The sequence below is a fragment of the Thunnus thynnus genome, chromosome 4 (assembly GCF_963924715.1).
Source record: "Thunnus thynnus chromosome 4, fThuThy2.1, whole genome shotgun sequence".
Lineage (NCBI taxonomy): Eukaryota > Metazoa > Chordata > Actinopteri > Scombriformes > Scombridae > Thunnus > Thunnus thynnus.
Window position 1 is genome coordinate 14,252,975 of NC_089520.1, and position 14,733 is coordinate 14,267,707.

The 14,733-nt window shown below is 38.2% G+C and overlaps 2 protein-coding genes across 2 annotated transcripts in view; one reads left to right on the forward strand and one right to left on the reverse strand.

Moving 5' to 3' along the window:
- Window positions 1-10,812, reverse strand: part of LOC137181257 (guanine nucleotide-binding protein G(s) subunit alpha) — a 32,301-nt gene extending 21,489 nt beyond the window's left edge. The window contains exons 1-4 of the mRNA XM_067586824.1: window positions 8,986-10,812; window positions 7,369-7,441; window positions 3,099-3,153; window positions 2,541-2,660 (exon numbers count right to left, since the gene is read on the reverse strand). Coding sequence (XP_067442925.1) covers window positions 2,541-2,660; window positions 3,099-3,153; window positions 7,369-7,441; window positions 8,986-9,124 — 387 coding nt within the window. The 5' untranslated portion in view covers window positions 9,125-10,812. The remainder of the gene's footprint in view (window positions 1-2,540; window positions 2,661-3,098; window positions 3,154-7,368; window positions 7,442-8,985) is intronic.
- The window catches only part of LOC137181256 (tubulin beta-6 chain), a 48,078-nt gene that overhangs the window by 27,172 nt on the left and 6,173 nt on the right, over window positions 1-14,733 (forward strand). The window lies entirely within an intron of this gene.

Below are 14,733 nucleotides of genomic sequence, written 5' to 3' on the forward strand. Positions count from 1 at the left end.
GAGGAGGAGGCGGTGGAGGAGTCAGAGGAGAGGTTGAGCCTATCAGAAAGATTTCTACTTCTGTTCTCTTCCCGAACAAACACTCATTCACTTCAACGAGCAGATTCGGTTCAAGCTAAGCCAAACTTTTTGTTACTTGGAACTGATGCTTGCTGATTGCAGTGATACTCCGATAACCCCAACAACACTATTACTACATTTATACCTGCTCCAACCCTCCGCACTCCACATTAAAAAGAGCAAACTTAACGTCAGATCAAAGCGTTGAGGGCTGGCCTTCCCGTCCGTCGAGACCCCGCAGGTCTTCACTGGAAGTCTAGTGACTGACAGCCCAAGGGAAGGGTCAGCTTGAGATAGGCCCGCATAATAAATTTGCCATGACGTTGCAGAGACAATATCAGGAGACTTCCTTTTGCTTACACACAAATACACACACTCTTCACTGGAAACTCAGCTGCCACAAAAAAAAAAAAAAAAAATCTACACTATAAAAATGACCAGTTTAAACAGTGAAGCTATTGAGGCAGTAAAAAGTTCCTCTTCCTCTACGAAACTGTTCCCTTATTAGAGAAGAACTTCAAAGCTCTTTAACAACAGTTCTTCATTTATTTTCCAACAAAGTAGCTTCAAAGTTTGACAGTATCACATCTATATTCTGTTAATACTTGTTCCACTGTTCCACGAAAACTACGTATTACTCTTTAAATTGTTGGGGTTTTTTTTTTTAAATCTGAAAACACACTTTTTTAGACCATATTATAGATGTACAGTGCATCATTTTATACAACTTTCCCAGTAAATCAAACAAGGTATCTATGAAAATGTTTTGATTGTGACTAGAATTTAAAATGAATCAACGTGTGTTTGCACAGCGTTACATCTGATCGAGCGGTAAACCTTTCACTGATATATTGAAAATGTTTTTATTTTTGAAAAGTTTAATCACAACTGTAACAGTGACTTGGCCAGATCTTTATGGGTAGCTTTACATAGTCTTGTCTAGAGCTGCTATGATTAGTCAACAGAAAATTAATCGCCGACTATTTTGATTCATTTTTGAAGAAAAAAATGTACAAATTCTCTGGTTTCAGCTTCTTAAATGTGAATATTTTCTGATTTCTTTAGTCTTTTGTGATAGTAACTGAACATCTTTTGGGTTGTGGACTGTTGGTCGGGACAAAACAAGACATTTGAGGACATTTCCTGACATTTTATAGACCAAACAACTAAATCAGTCCTCTGGTTAACTGATTATGAAAATAAGCATTAGTTGCAGTTCTAGTCTTGTTCACTTATAGGAGTTCGACAGTACTTCACTGAAACAGGACTTGCTTATGGTCTTATTATCATTTTCGATGATTGACCAATGTGCTCATTAATTAAATGGTTTAAGCAGCGGAGGAAACGCTTTCATCCAAAGTGTTTTACAGCTTCACATGTTCATGCAGGAGCGTCTTCGGTGAGAATCTTCTGGCCTTTCTCATCTCACTGAACTATACTTACAGTAGTGAGTCACATACATTTTTACCTTTAAGTGAAGTCGAAACAACACAAGCCACAAATTAATCTAATGAAACAGAATCAGTAGCTCCAGATTACAGCCTCTAGTCCCTGCAGTGTAAAGCAGGATTAACATCAGATGCTATTAGGATTAGCAGGCCAAAACAGGCTTTTTTTTTGTGATCAACTAATCTGTAACATCAGTTTTAAACACCAAAAGATCATCCAGAAGACGTTAAAGTAAATAAATCAATAAATATGTGGTCCAGCGGCGGGACCTGCAGCGGCTCCCTGACAGGCCCCCGGGAGCCGACTGCAGCTCAGGGGGGGGGGGGGAATCCCTCTGAGTCTGTGTGTTTCTGAAGGACAGGTCCCACTAGACACATTTAGGGTTATTACAGACAATCAGTGTTAATAGGCGGTGTGGATCTCTCAGGTGAGACGCTCATTCAATTGACAGCCTCCCAAGCGGTAGCACACCTGCTAATTACTGAATCACTGCGCAAACACACCAGGCGGACTCACAAAGGCTGCCGTGTGAGGTGCCTTACTCACCTACAGCACACCTAGCCAGGAGACCTGTAGGCTGTTTTTGATACTCTAAGACATTTAATAGAAGTTATAATATATTTAAAAGATCTATTTTACAGCAAAAAGCTATAAATTATCTATTAAAAAACTACATATACATATGAAAAAAACTGATTTGCATTATAAGCTTGATATCTTGTAAGAAATTAGTATTGACAAGCCTTTTAAGTCCTTAATTTTTCACATTTGAATTAAGTTAAATGCACTTTAACATTTAACACTGGCCTCTACAGTCATAAAATTAGCTTCAGATGTCGGTTGATTCCTTATAAACTGTCTGGTAACAATAATATAAAATGTTTCATGGACCCCAAGAAGACATTCGACTAAAAGTGGTTAATAGCACAAAACAGGAGGTGCGATTGAAAGAAACAGGAAACAAACCGCTGTGAAAACCACCACACAAGTCACAGAGTCAATATATCTCAATGAAATAAGGTGAGACTTACCGAAGGAAACTCAAAATCCTTCTGGTTTATTAGGTTCAGGACATAATCGATTCGGGCCTGGTTTGCTGGGCAGGCTAACTTGCACGGAGGTGTGAGTGTATTCATGGCAGACACAATCGTCTGGATGAAGAGAGTAGAAGAAGAAAACTTACAATAAAATACAATAATTCATTAGAAACCCTGAGACACTTACAGCACAAAGAGGTTAATAAAAAAATTGTTTCACATCTTCACTACATGAGGAGCTTCATTTGAATGTGCTAAATATTGATTTTTGAAGGAAGAGTGTGCCTGAAGTTCATTTCTCGAGCATCCTTGGTTGACTTTTTTGCTCTGACTTCTTCTATAGATTAATTTTGACAGGACACTATTAAACAAACACACACTTTCAGGGACAAACAGTCTGCATTGTCTGTTATTACCGACGTGAGGGCCTATAAATGTATTCATCTTCTTTATCATTGCTGCCTTCATGGTAGAAGCATCACTACAAACTGTTCAAAAATCCAAAACTTCAGACAGTATCATTCAAAATGTATCAAAAGATCAATTTCTTACCTCTATAGCTTCTTTAATGTTGTTTTTAATATCGTGAATTTTCTGTTTTTTCTCCCTGTGAAAAACAAACAAGAGTTTTTTTTAAAACACAAAAGCAAGACGGGGGGGGGGGGGCACTGAAGACTGGCACTTTGCTTACAGGCTAATAAAAACTTCATGATTATCAAAATCCGGCTCCATGGGGAACTGGAATAGACTTCCTAAACTAGGCACAAAGATATCAGCTGTAAATCCAAACATGGATAACACAGCTGTACAAGCTAAAATTACATTAAGTTTATCTCAAATACAAAAATAATTATTTTAACAGCTTGTGTCAGTGACTTTTAGTTGGAATATGCTGTGTAACAAACTTCTCCGGGACCTTTCTGTCAGCTTGGAGGTAAATTATACCAGACATCAGGAGTATTGTGGCTGCTCCTGATGCACAAATATCTTTAATTTGCTGACCAAGTGCAAGTCCTGAATTTTGTGTACTTGCTGATACCAAATGAGAACAGCAGAATGTGTCTTAATTCTGGCAATGGCATTTATTAAAGAGAAAACAGCAGAGTGGAGGACTACACAGCCTGTTACTGTACATTTTAAGGAGTTTTTTACTACAACCTACCCATGAGCACAAAGTAGAATTATACAAGATACAGAGTATTAACATATGCAATCATATGCACCATTTATAGTTGTAAAGACAAACAGAATTTCAGCATCACCAGTTTATCTGTTCTGATACCAGTATATTTAGTAATGGTTGAACGTCATACTTGTCTTTCAGAGAAACCAGGGTTACTAGTGTCATTGTTAAATTCTTTCAAACGTCCTGACAAAAGACAAGTTTGATATTGAAATTCCTTGAATGTAACACACGTACTGCTGCTTTCACAATGACACAAGACGATCAAAATATCTCAGTACGTCAGACCGACAGGAAACTACTGTAAGCATATCTACAGCATGTGTGTGTGTGTGTCAGTGCGCTGTGCAGTATATATTTTGTCAACATTACAGCGTCAGCCGCTGCTCAGTGTGTCGAGAACACTGAAATCAAGCTTGTGTTACTCTTGTTGAGCCGACGGGATTTCAAATGAATATTCTGGATGAGAATCGTCTGGTAATAATTACGTGTGTTCGATATTCAGTGACTTTGGTGAAAAAGTTACCAAAGTGACTTTAACTTGATGTTATAGGACAGTTTTAGCTTTGAAATATTTCTTAAACAATTATCTTCGTGTTAGTGAACATTTTCTAATTGTCAGTTGTTATTGGTCAATACGATTACATCAGATATCTCGATATTTTTAATTTCATACCTTGCTTCTGTTGAGTGACAAAGTATTTGAGATCACTATTGGTGCCTTCAGAGAAAACTTGAAACTTTTAATAAATGATCACTGAGCATGTGGGAAAAAAGTCTAACATTTTAAATATAATTTAAAAACTGTTAGATCACTTTCTGAATCGGTGGCAAATCAATCAGCAACTATTGTGATAATCAATAAATCGTTTAAGCAGAAACTCCAATTAATCTGTCGTTCTCCTAAGTGAGGGTTTGTAGCTTTTCTTGTCTTTATATCATTGTAAACTGACAGAAGATTAACAGACAAACTATTTTGATAATCAATTAATCACTTCTGTCATTTTTCATGCAAAAAAAGGCCAAATATTCTCTGGATTTGCTGCTCATCTTTGTCATGTGTGGCAATAAATAAAAAATCTTTAATTTTTGGACTGTTGGTCGGACAAAACAAGCACTTTGAACACATCACGGTGGCCTCTGAGAAACTGTGAATGCCATTTTTCACAATTTAACACTTGATAACGATTAATCGTGAAAATAATCGGCAGATGAATCCTTAATAAAACTAATCGATTGAGTTTTAGAATAAACCTGAATGGAAATTTTCAGGCAAACAAACTGATTTCTTTGTATTTTCTATTTGAAGCAAATAAAGATGCTCCAGGCTGTACATTATAAATTAAAATACCTAATTCTCTGGTTTTAAACAAATGCTATCAGCTTGTTTATAGGGCTGCAACTAACTATTATTTTCATTACTTATTAGGCCACTGATTACTTTTCCGATAACTGACTTATCAGTCAATAAAATGTGAAAAAACTGAAATATAACCATCACAATTTCCTAAACAGAGAGGCTGGAACTGGGGAACGTTTGGCATTTTTACCTGAAAAAAATGACAATCAATTATCAAAATAGTTGCGGATTATATTTCTGTCGCTCGTCTAGTCAATTAATCGAATTTCTCTAGTTGATTATGTTTATTAGCGCTGACCATGACAAGGTCTTGAACTCAGGGGGACTAGTGATCTCACTTAAAACATTAAGATCACCAAATAAAACTTAAGGAAACATCGGATCAATTGGATTATTTCTTCAAATGCTGCTGAGCAGAGAAGTTAGACTTTGTGAGAGTGACTTCAGAGAGTTTCCTTCTCGGCTCCTTTATTTCACTCGAGAGCGACAGCAGGACGACAGAGGAAAGAAAGACTACATTCTTCACACTAGGACCTCCACAAAAAAACAAAAAAAACAAAAAAACACCCACTTTGAAGTGAACTGCCATACCGATCTCTTCTCACCTCAGCCATACTGCCCCCCTCTCTCACTCTCCTCGTGTCCTCCCTTCCTTTCATCCCTTTCCTATATTACTGTGTCACTCCCCATCATCTCCTTCTGTCCTCATCCTCCTCCTCCTCCTCCTCCTCCTCCTCCTCCACCCCCCTAGCACCTTGCACTGCCTGGCGCTGCCCTGCACCACAAGGGAAACTCAGCAAGGTGAAACCCTGCGGTCCAAAGAGTGCAACAAAATCCCCGGAGCTGAGCGCGACAGGAGTCACGGCCGACAGTGGATTTGTCATTACACCAGAGCGTCTGGGTCTGTGAGGAGCATCTGTTCAACATGACCCAAAAATAAGCACATGATGATGCTCCTGCCCCCAAACCCCTTTCTAGGAAACTGATGATTAAGAATAGAAAAATGTGACTTGTTTCCATTGCATCAACTTGGGATTGAGTTTTAGGAAATTCACAAGACGGGGTGGCTTGAAAACACCCAGGGCAATGTTTCCATGAAAACCTTAAACAGATAAAGCATTCTTCTGGTGTCACGCAACTTTTGAGTATTTACTCCAAAACATTACAAAAATCTGCCCAAAACACTTGACTCCATTTTCTTCTTTAGCACATATAGGATAGTTTATTAAAACAATGACAAGAGATAACGTCTCTATTCCTGAAAATGGGAAAAATAAATTGTTGTATACTAGCCAGGGAATAAAAAATATCTTCACGTAAAGTCTTCCTATTAATAATTAGTTAAATTATATATATTTCCAAGGACATGAGAAGACATATTTCAGAAAAAAAAAATTCATCGCATTAGCTTCAAAAAGTTGGTGCTTTACGAAAAAATATTTGATCAGGGATTACAATTTGTATACGAAATACACTAAAACTATTTTTTAATTTTCAAGGTACAAGGTACAATTAGAGGTAGCTGTAATTCATTTATTGTTAAGGATATTTTAATGACGAGGATCCATATTGTCTCAAATTTGATTATTATAATGTAAAATTAATAAATTAAGAGTTTTTTCTGAATAGCCTCTCTATCTCCTTTTAGCATCCGGCGTTTCTGTTTTTTCTATCGTCTTTTAGGGCTGCAAATAATGTTTTTTTATTATTATTCGACTCATTTGCTGATTAGCTTCTCAATTGATCATTTGATCGGCAAACTTCTTCTTCTGTCTGACCGACGGTCCAAAAATAAAAAAGATATTTGGTTTGCATCACATAAGACAAAGAAGAGAAGGAAAGTCCATGTAATTAGAAAGCTGGAACTGAGGAATTTTTGGCATTTTTGTAGAAAAAAATGTAAACGAGTCATTGATTATGTTGTCGATTGTGTCGGTCGACTAATGTGTTAATTGACTGATTTTTTCAGCTCTAATGTCAGCCATGTTGTTTGATGATGCCCCTACCTGTATGCCACCAGTAATATAAGATGCTATTTCTATCATTAGTATCTTCTGAATGCACCAATAGTCCTCCTCAAAACATCATTAAATATTTCTGTATCCTCTCCTGTCATTATTGCCCAATTCCAATAAGTCCCATTTAAATGTCCATCTATATTCTCTAAATAAAAGCACCACAAACTGTCTGTCTGTGCTTGTTTAGTAAATCTGAAATGTGTTGCAGGTGTGTGATTAATAAAAGACAAACAGAATACAGCACGAGGGAAACCAACTTACTCTGCGTTGAAGCCATTAACGTGCAATATTCGCATCTGTTTGACTATCGTGCTTTTCCCGGATTCACCGGCCCCTGAAAGTAGAGAGAGGAGAGAGAGAGATCAGTCAGGAGGTGTTCAGAGTCGTACAAAACTCCAGGATGTGGATCCATCTGAAACCAGTAGATTATGGGTTAAAACACTGGACACTGGATCTGTGGAGGACAGGGGTTCAGGCATTTTGGTGTCTTGGTGGAGGATGGGGCCAGTTGAAGATGAAGTGAACAAGATACAACCTTGATGCCCGAGATTTTTTCCGTAAATTATTTGAATTTTGGGGTTTTGTTTCTCTGCACCGTCTAAATACTGTACGATACTGCACAGAAAGAATCCCGAATTCTGCTTCACCTAAACTCTTCACTCCCATTTTATGCTGTACGTTACAGAAAAGCAATATCTCAACTCCATATTTATAGTAAATCTTGATATCTTAGAAATACTCAGGCTAGGGCCTGAGCAAGATGGCGAGATGTAAAAAAAACAGCCAATCAAAGGGCCAGGTGAAGTTGGAGAAGGACTTTCAGCATCAGGGGACGAGGACAGGAAGAACGGCTGGACCAGATCGGCTCAGAGTCTTTTTTTTTTTTCTTACAGCAGAAGTGAGACACCAAGTCAGGACAGCAAATAAGATCAAGGAAATGTCTTTTTCCGTAATTCTGGCATGATAAGTGGGTTGGAACATTACAAATGGAGGGGGGATCAATTTCAGACCATCATTCAAGGGTGAAGCTAGTAATCTGAATAGTAATCCTAATTTGCTCTCTGTACTCCAATCGGTTTAGCAAACGAGGAGCCCTTTAGGCCTTAAGGTTGTATCATGACATCAGAGGCCTAAGTGACAAATAGCTTTATCAAATTAAATATATAACGTTGCGTGTAGAGAATAATCAGAGAATATCCATTTCCGGAGCGGCTGATGTGGAGACGATGATGCAAAAAGGTCTGAAAAATAGCCTCAAACGTGAAGTCTTATAGGCCTAAATAACTCAAGGTGAAGGCCCCTCCGGAGCCACACAAACACACACACACACACACACACACACACACAAGATCACAAATTTTTAGCGGACAGTGCCGTCCTGTATGTGTGAATTAAAGAAACAACCATGCAAATCTCCTGTTGGTGGCCCAGCCTCTGCATGGTGCCTGCCTGCCTGCCTGCCTGCCTGCCTGCCTGCCTGCCTGTGTGTGTGTGTTCGTGTGTGTATGTGTGCTGCCTTCAACACAAATGGTGGGTGTCATGTCCACCGTCTCTCACATGTTCTGTAATCATGTTCCAATACAGCAACAAACCCGTCCTGTGTCCAAAAAAAAAAAAAAAAAAAAAAAAAAAAAAACCTCCGACGGTGTAGTGACATCATGTCATTGCATCATTTGTTGATGCTTGGTTGATACCGGCTGAGGAAGTTGTCGTAAAAAAAGAAACATTTTTTTTTTCATGGGTACAATCTGAAACAATAGCTATTACATTTGTATTTAGACAAGTGAAAATACATGTTTATGTCGGTGAAACAATTCAGCACAAAATGGACTGTGAGGACACACACATATATTAATGATAAAATATCACAAAACCTACCTAATAGTAGTAGCCGGTGAGTTGCCCGGTATATCTGTTTGTCTTTTTGGAGCTGCTTCTCTATCTTTTTGTTGGCTTCCCTCTGTGCCTTCTCCTCATTTCGTTGGTCTTCGGTCTTACTATTGCCAAGACAGCCCATCTTCCCAAAAACCCAGTGATAGGTTCAAGGGGGGGTGGTGGGGGGGGAGGCAGGGTGGTCAGTTGGGTGTGTGGGTGCAGGGAGGGAGGGAAGGGGGAGGAGGAGGAGGAGGAGGAGGAGGAGGAAGGGAGGAGGGTGTTGATCAGGAGAGAAATCAATCAATCCTAAATTCCTAGACTGGCCCAACAGAGGAACACCTGGCTCAAAATGGGTGACATTTATGTTGCCAGATGCCCAATTAAAACAGATGTAAACCTGTTAGTTAGTTAGTTAGCAGACTGCTGGGCTCCACCAAGGCTTGTAGGGATGGGATGTGGATATTTACTGGCAATTTATCAACACAGATCAGTCAGAAGGGGAGCAGAGCAACGATGCCGCCCTCTCAGACGCTTGATTCCTGTGTTTTTCACTGTAAATCCGCAATGAAGTCATCAACATTGATATGACAGTGGATGTGAAATTTCCAGCCTTTGCAAAAAAAAAAAAAAAAAATGTTACATGAATGAACGGTCGGCGGGGTCCGGTTTTCCTTTAAAAAGAGGTGTTTTAAAAATAAAAATTAAACGCTTGTTTTTTAAACTGTATATTCACGCTATTGTGTGTTAATTTTCTTTAGCAAATGTCTCCTCTGGAGCCCATCTTCGGCAGATATCTCCACACTGCCATTCAATTCATTTCCACTTTACAACCAAAGCCCTATTTTTTCCTCGACCTCCTCCTCTTCTTCTTCTTCTTCTTCTTCTTCTTTTTTTCTCCTCTCTCTCCCTTTAAATATATATTTAAGGTTATTATTTTTAGGGAAGGGGGGGGTGTTGTTTGCAATCCTTTCTCCACCTAACCAAAGCACATCAGAGGGCGGGTGGGAGAGAGAAAAAAAAAATTAAAAAATAAATATTTCCTCTTAAAATGACGGCATGTGAATCATCAGGCTACACCGGAGCTTCTTTCTCTATCACAACAACCGTCTTTCAAATCCGTCACATTATATACACCGATTTTTTTTCTTCTTCTTCTTCTTCGTTGTCGTTGATGTGAGCAACCTTTATCAATAATATCCTGTTTTTTTTAAGCCGATGTCAAAATTATATCCTCTCCCCGTCAACAGATGCTGGTGCTGCTTTTTCAACGGAGGGTTTGACCAGACCCAAAAAAAGGCCCCTTCTCCGTCCTTTTTTCTCTCTCTCTCTCTCTCTCTCTGTAACGTTAATTTGTATTTCTCCTCACATCGGAAAGCTTCTCCGGGCGAGCAAAGAGGAGGCTTTCTCGGGCAGCTGGATGTCCTTGAATATAACGCAATATCCAGGTGATATTCGTGGAAATCCTCCCGTTATTTTCCCCGTTTGGCGCAGGTACAGCCCGCTGTCAAGTCTCTCAGCTTTTTGTATTCCCTTTGAATCCGTATGGTAAGATTATGGTTACATGTGCATGATACATGAACATACCGCGGTGTTTTCAATCACTGATCCAACGGCGACACACTCGTTATTATTTTTTTCTTTTTTTTTACCGCCGAGAGGCCGCGTCTGCTCCGATGAACCGGCCGGGGAGGCGCAGAATCGTTTCTTTGCAGTATTACTCTGAATTATTTTTGCCCCCTTTTTTCTCTGAGAATTGTACATTGAGATAGATAGCGTTGAAGAGGTGGGGTGGGGCAAACGGCTCTCACGGAACCCTGGGAACTAAGAACGGCGGTCAAGCGTCCCGGGATGAGACGCTCCACTTCCGGTTACTGCTTTCATAATAAAGCCTGCGTGGAGGCGTCGTGACAAAAACGCACAGCTGTTGTGTGCTGTAGCGAGGGGAAAAAAACCCACTAAAAGCAACTCTTGTGATTAAAAATAACGTAAATGCCGCTTCCTATGGCAACAGTTATACTTGCAATAATACGTAGGCTTACATATTGTGCCACTGAATGAAAAATATGCCCGATTAATTCCTTAAAGATCCCCTCCTGACATGTTTAAGATGTATATAAAGGCTGTGTTGCTAATAATGTGTGTCTGATATGGTTTTTTCACAAAAAAAAAGTTCATTTATGTTGTTTAAAATCCTTCAAATTACATCTACTCCTCCTCCCTCATTTAAAAAATTCCTCATTAAGAAGTTTAACTGTTGGACACAAGATGTCTCCTACTTCATTGTAAAGTCAATTCTCAGTGTTTGTGTGCTACAGGCTTCAAGTTTCCACATCACAAACTGGTTGCGATGTCACAAATCTCAACCTGTGTATCATAGTGCATTATGCTTTGTCACGAATGACAAATTTCACACTCGTTGTTCTCTGTATTACCAGGTTGGTTGGATTCCCTTACAGTCAAGAAGAAATAGTTATCTTATGTTATTCATCTATAAAGCTCTACTGTTGAAGCTTTCACACTACCTCACATCTCTTTTCTTATTTAAATCAAGTAACTACAGCAAACCATCCAGTAACTACTTAACCTTAGATATTCCTCAGGTACGCACTAATGTTGGCTCAACTGTAGTAACAAGAAGGAAAACATGTTTTTGAATGAAAAGGGACTTTAAACATGTTGAAAAATAATCCCATGGAGCTCCAAATGGTCTACATGGATCACATGATCATTGAATAGATGATAAAGAAAAAACATGTCTTCTATACAGTGTTGTTATTTTATATTTTTGATTTTCTTTTATAAAAAAATATTTTTTTCTTTTAATTTTGTTTCCTCTTCTAAAATTACCTTTACCATGGCCTCTTAAAGTCCTTTGAATGAAACAGTCTGAGGAGGAAAAATTACTCTTTTGTTGAACTGTCCACAACTTCTGGCCCGTCTAAGGTCACATCTCAAGTAGATGCTATTTCTTTTTAAGGAGTCACAAGACAAAATGGTTGGAAAACATTTACTTGGATAATTCTCTGAGCTTGAAAAGTGACAAACTGATAAAGAATTTATCATCAAAATAGTTGCTGATTAAATTTCAGTCGATTGAACAATCTATTTATCAATTAGTTGTTACAATTTTAATGTAATTTGATCGAACATTTTTAACTCTTATTTTTCCTGAGTGAGTTTGTTATGTTTGAAGTTGACACAAAGACCCAATAAATATGTTAAATAAATAAGTATATATTTTTTAAAGGCTTTATGGGAGATTGGCGCTTTAATAACAAACATAATCTACTCCTATGATTATACTATTTTGTGAGTAGCTTATTTCAAAGTAACTCACTATTTTGTTATTTTGGTGACTAAGTTGTGGTATGGAGCCAAAGTTACAAATAAAAATAATACTTATTGCATTTTTTTACCTGTAAATGTCCCCGTCACTCCAAACATTTACAATGTTATATATACATACATAATTAACATAGTATATATTTATTAGGAAGAATTGTATTGGAAAGACACGAAGAAACAAATCGACAAAAAACCTAAAATATTTACGTTTATCTTTTCTACTGAGGACAGACACAGGCTGTGCTTTTAACTTGAAGTTAGGCTTACGGTGTTTCCGGTTTTCTGCTTGCTGCCACTTGACGCATCTGGACTGAAGCAGGGTCGGATCACATGATTGCCCGGAGCGTCATGAAGCAGAGGTACAGAAGGGGAGAGGCGCCCTCTTTGAAGCAAAATGACTTATCAACCTATCCACCCAAAAGGCAATAATCAATAACACTGAAAACATATAAATAAAGTTATAAAAAATACCCACACACAATAACACAAACTGTAAATGCCATCATACAGATTTTAACAATAATACAAATAATTAAAATACAAATAATATTGTATATACCACCACCACCACTACTACTACTACTACAACTTATAATAATAATAACATTAATAATAATAATAATAATAATAAAGTAGGATAGTGGAATACAGTAACCTTGTAAAACAAATCTCCTCAGTCAGGTTATTCCATGCAGGGTCTGGGTGGATGGATAGTGAAACCTGGATCACCCCTGTAGCATCTTTGGTTATGTGAAATTAAGACAAAAATAAAAAATAAAAAAATGAAATAGGTGAGTTGTAAGTTCCTGTAAGACTCGGGTTTCATAAACTGTGGAGGAGACAGATATGTAAACTACAAAAGCAGAAGAAAAACCTAAATGAAACAGTGGAGACACAAATGACGATGTTTCCATACAAGACATAAGGGGCTGCTAAATGTTTTGATGAGTATGAAAATAAGGTGACTCATATGTTAAGGCCTCCGCAGTCTCCAGATCTCAACGCAAACTGAACAATCAATGAGAGATTTTAAACAGGTGTGAGACAGCGCTCTCCATCGCTGTAATTAAAACACCAAATGAAGGAATAACTTTGGAAGAATGCTGTTCGTTCATCCCGGAGAGCTCAACAGACTGCAGGTAGAATCTGTGCCAAGGAGCAGTGATGCTGTTCTGGAGGCCGATAGTAGCCAAACACCTTCTTAAGACACATGGTTTCTCACAATCCCAAGGACAAGCCAGGACTTTAAAATAATTGTTACCTATAACGCCCAAAATGCAGGTTCTTACACTCTGGGTCAGGCTTCAATAAAAGGTAGAATTTGTGGAGGTTTGGGATATGCACACACACCCTAAAGATATTATGTCCTCATGTCTTTTTATGTCTTAAAACGTTGTCTCATGCTATGGCTTTAAAACCTTGAACTATATGCAATATGCGTGTTGTGTCCATCAAGGACAAACTACAATAATACTACAGTTTTGTTTTTAAAACAACAGAAAGAAGCAACTGTTATCACTGTTAACAATGACCGAAATACCATACTTTGGTCTTGTGATAACAAACTAAACTGTATCTACAGTACTGTGCAGAAGTTTTAGGCACTTTAGGAAATGTTTAGGTTCTTACCCATGATGCAAAACCCACATGGAGGCGTCTGATCAGTCCACAATTATTCTGCAACATGACAACGACCCCAAATATACAGCTGGAGTCACAAAGACAAGCGACAAGAAGAGCAAGGAGTCCTGCAGTAGATGGTACTAAGAATCCTGATTGAAACATTATTGAGTCAGTCTGGGATTACATGAAGAGACAGAAGCAACAGAGACGCCTAGATCCACACAAGAACCACGGCACATTCTCCAAGATGCAGGAACAACCGACCTGCTGAGAGCCTTGAAAAACTGTGTGCAGGTTTAAATACTGATTTGATTTAGGTTTCTTCTGTTTACTGAACTTTGTATAAAGTTAATTGAGTTAATGAGTTAGTTAACTTTACTTTTAGTGCCTAAAACTTTTACACAGTACTGTATATCAACTGAGCAACTCCATCTACAGAGGAAGGCCATAAAGTGTGGTTGAAAGCGTCAGAAACAACAAACAAGGAACAAAAATACAACAATAAAGACTTCATATATTTTACACGTTCATCGTGGTGCTGCTGATTTTTGGCTTTAAAAACAAAGTACATTTATCTATAAGGTGAACTGCAATATTTGGGTCTTAATGACTGGATGTTTTTCATGAACTCCTTTTAAACTCAATGGCAGAATTGTTACAGATGTCATGTAAGCCCAGCTCAATGGTGCTTCATAGCTTGTTGGCTTCTTCCCCTTTAGCTCTCACATGTATGCATGCAAAGTGTGTGTGTGTGTGTATCATAAAGCATACACGCACAGACAC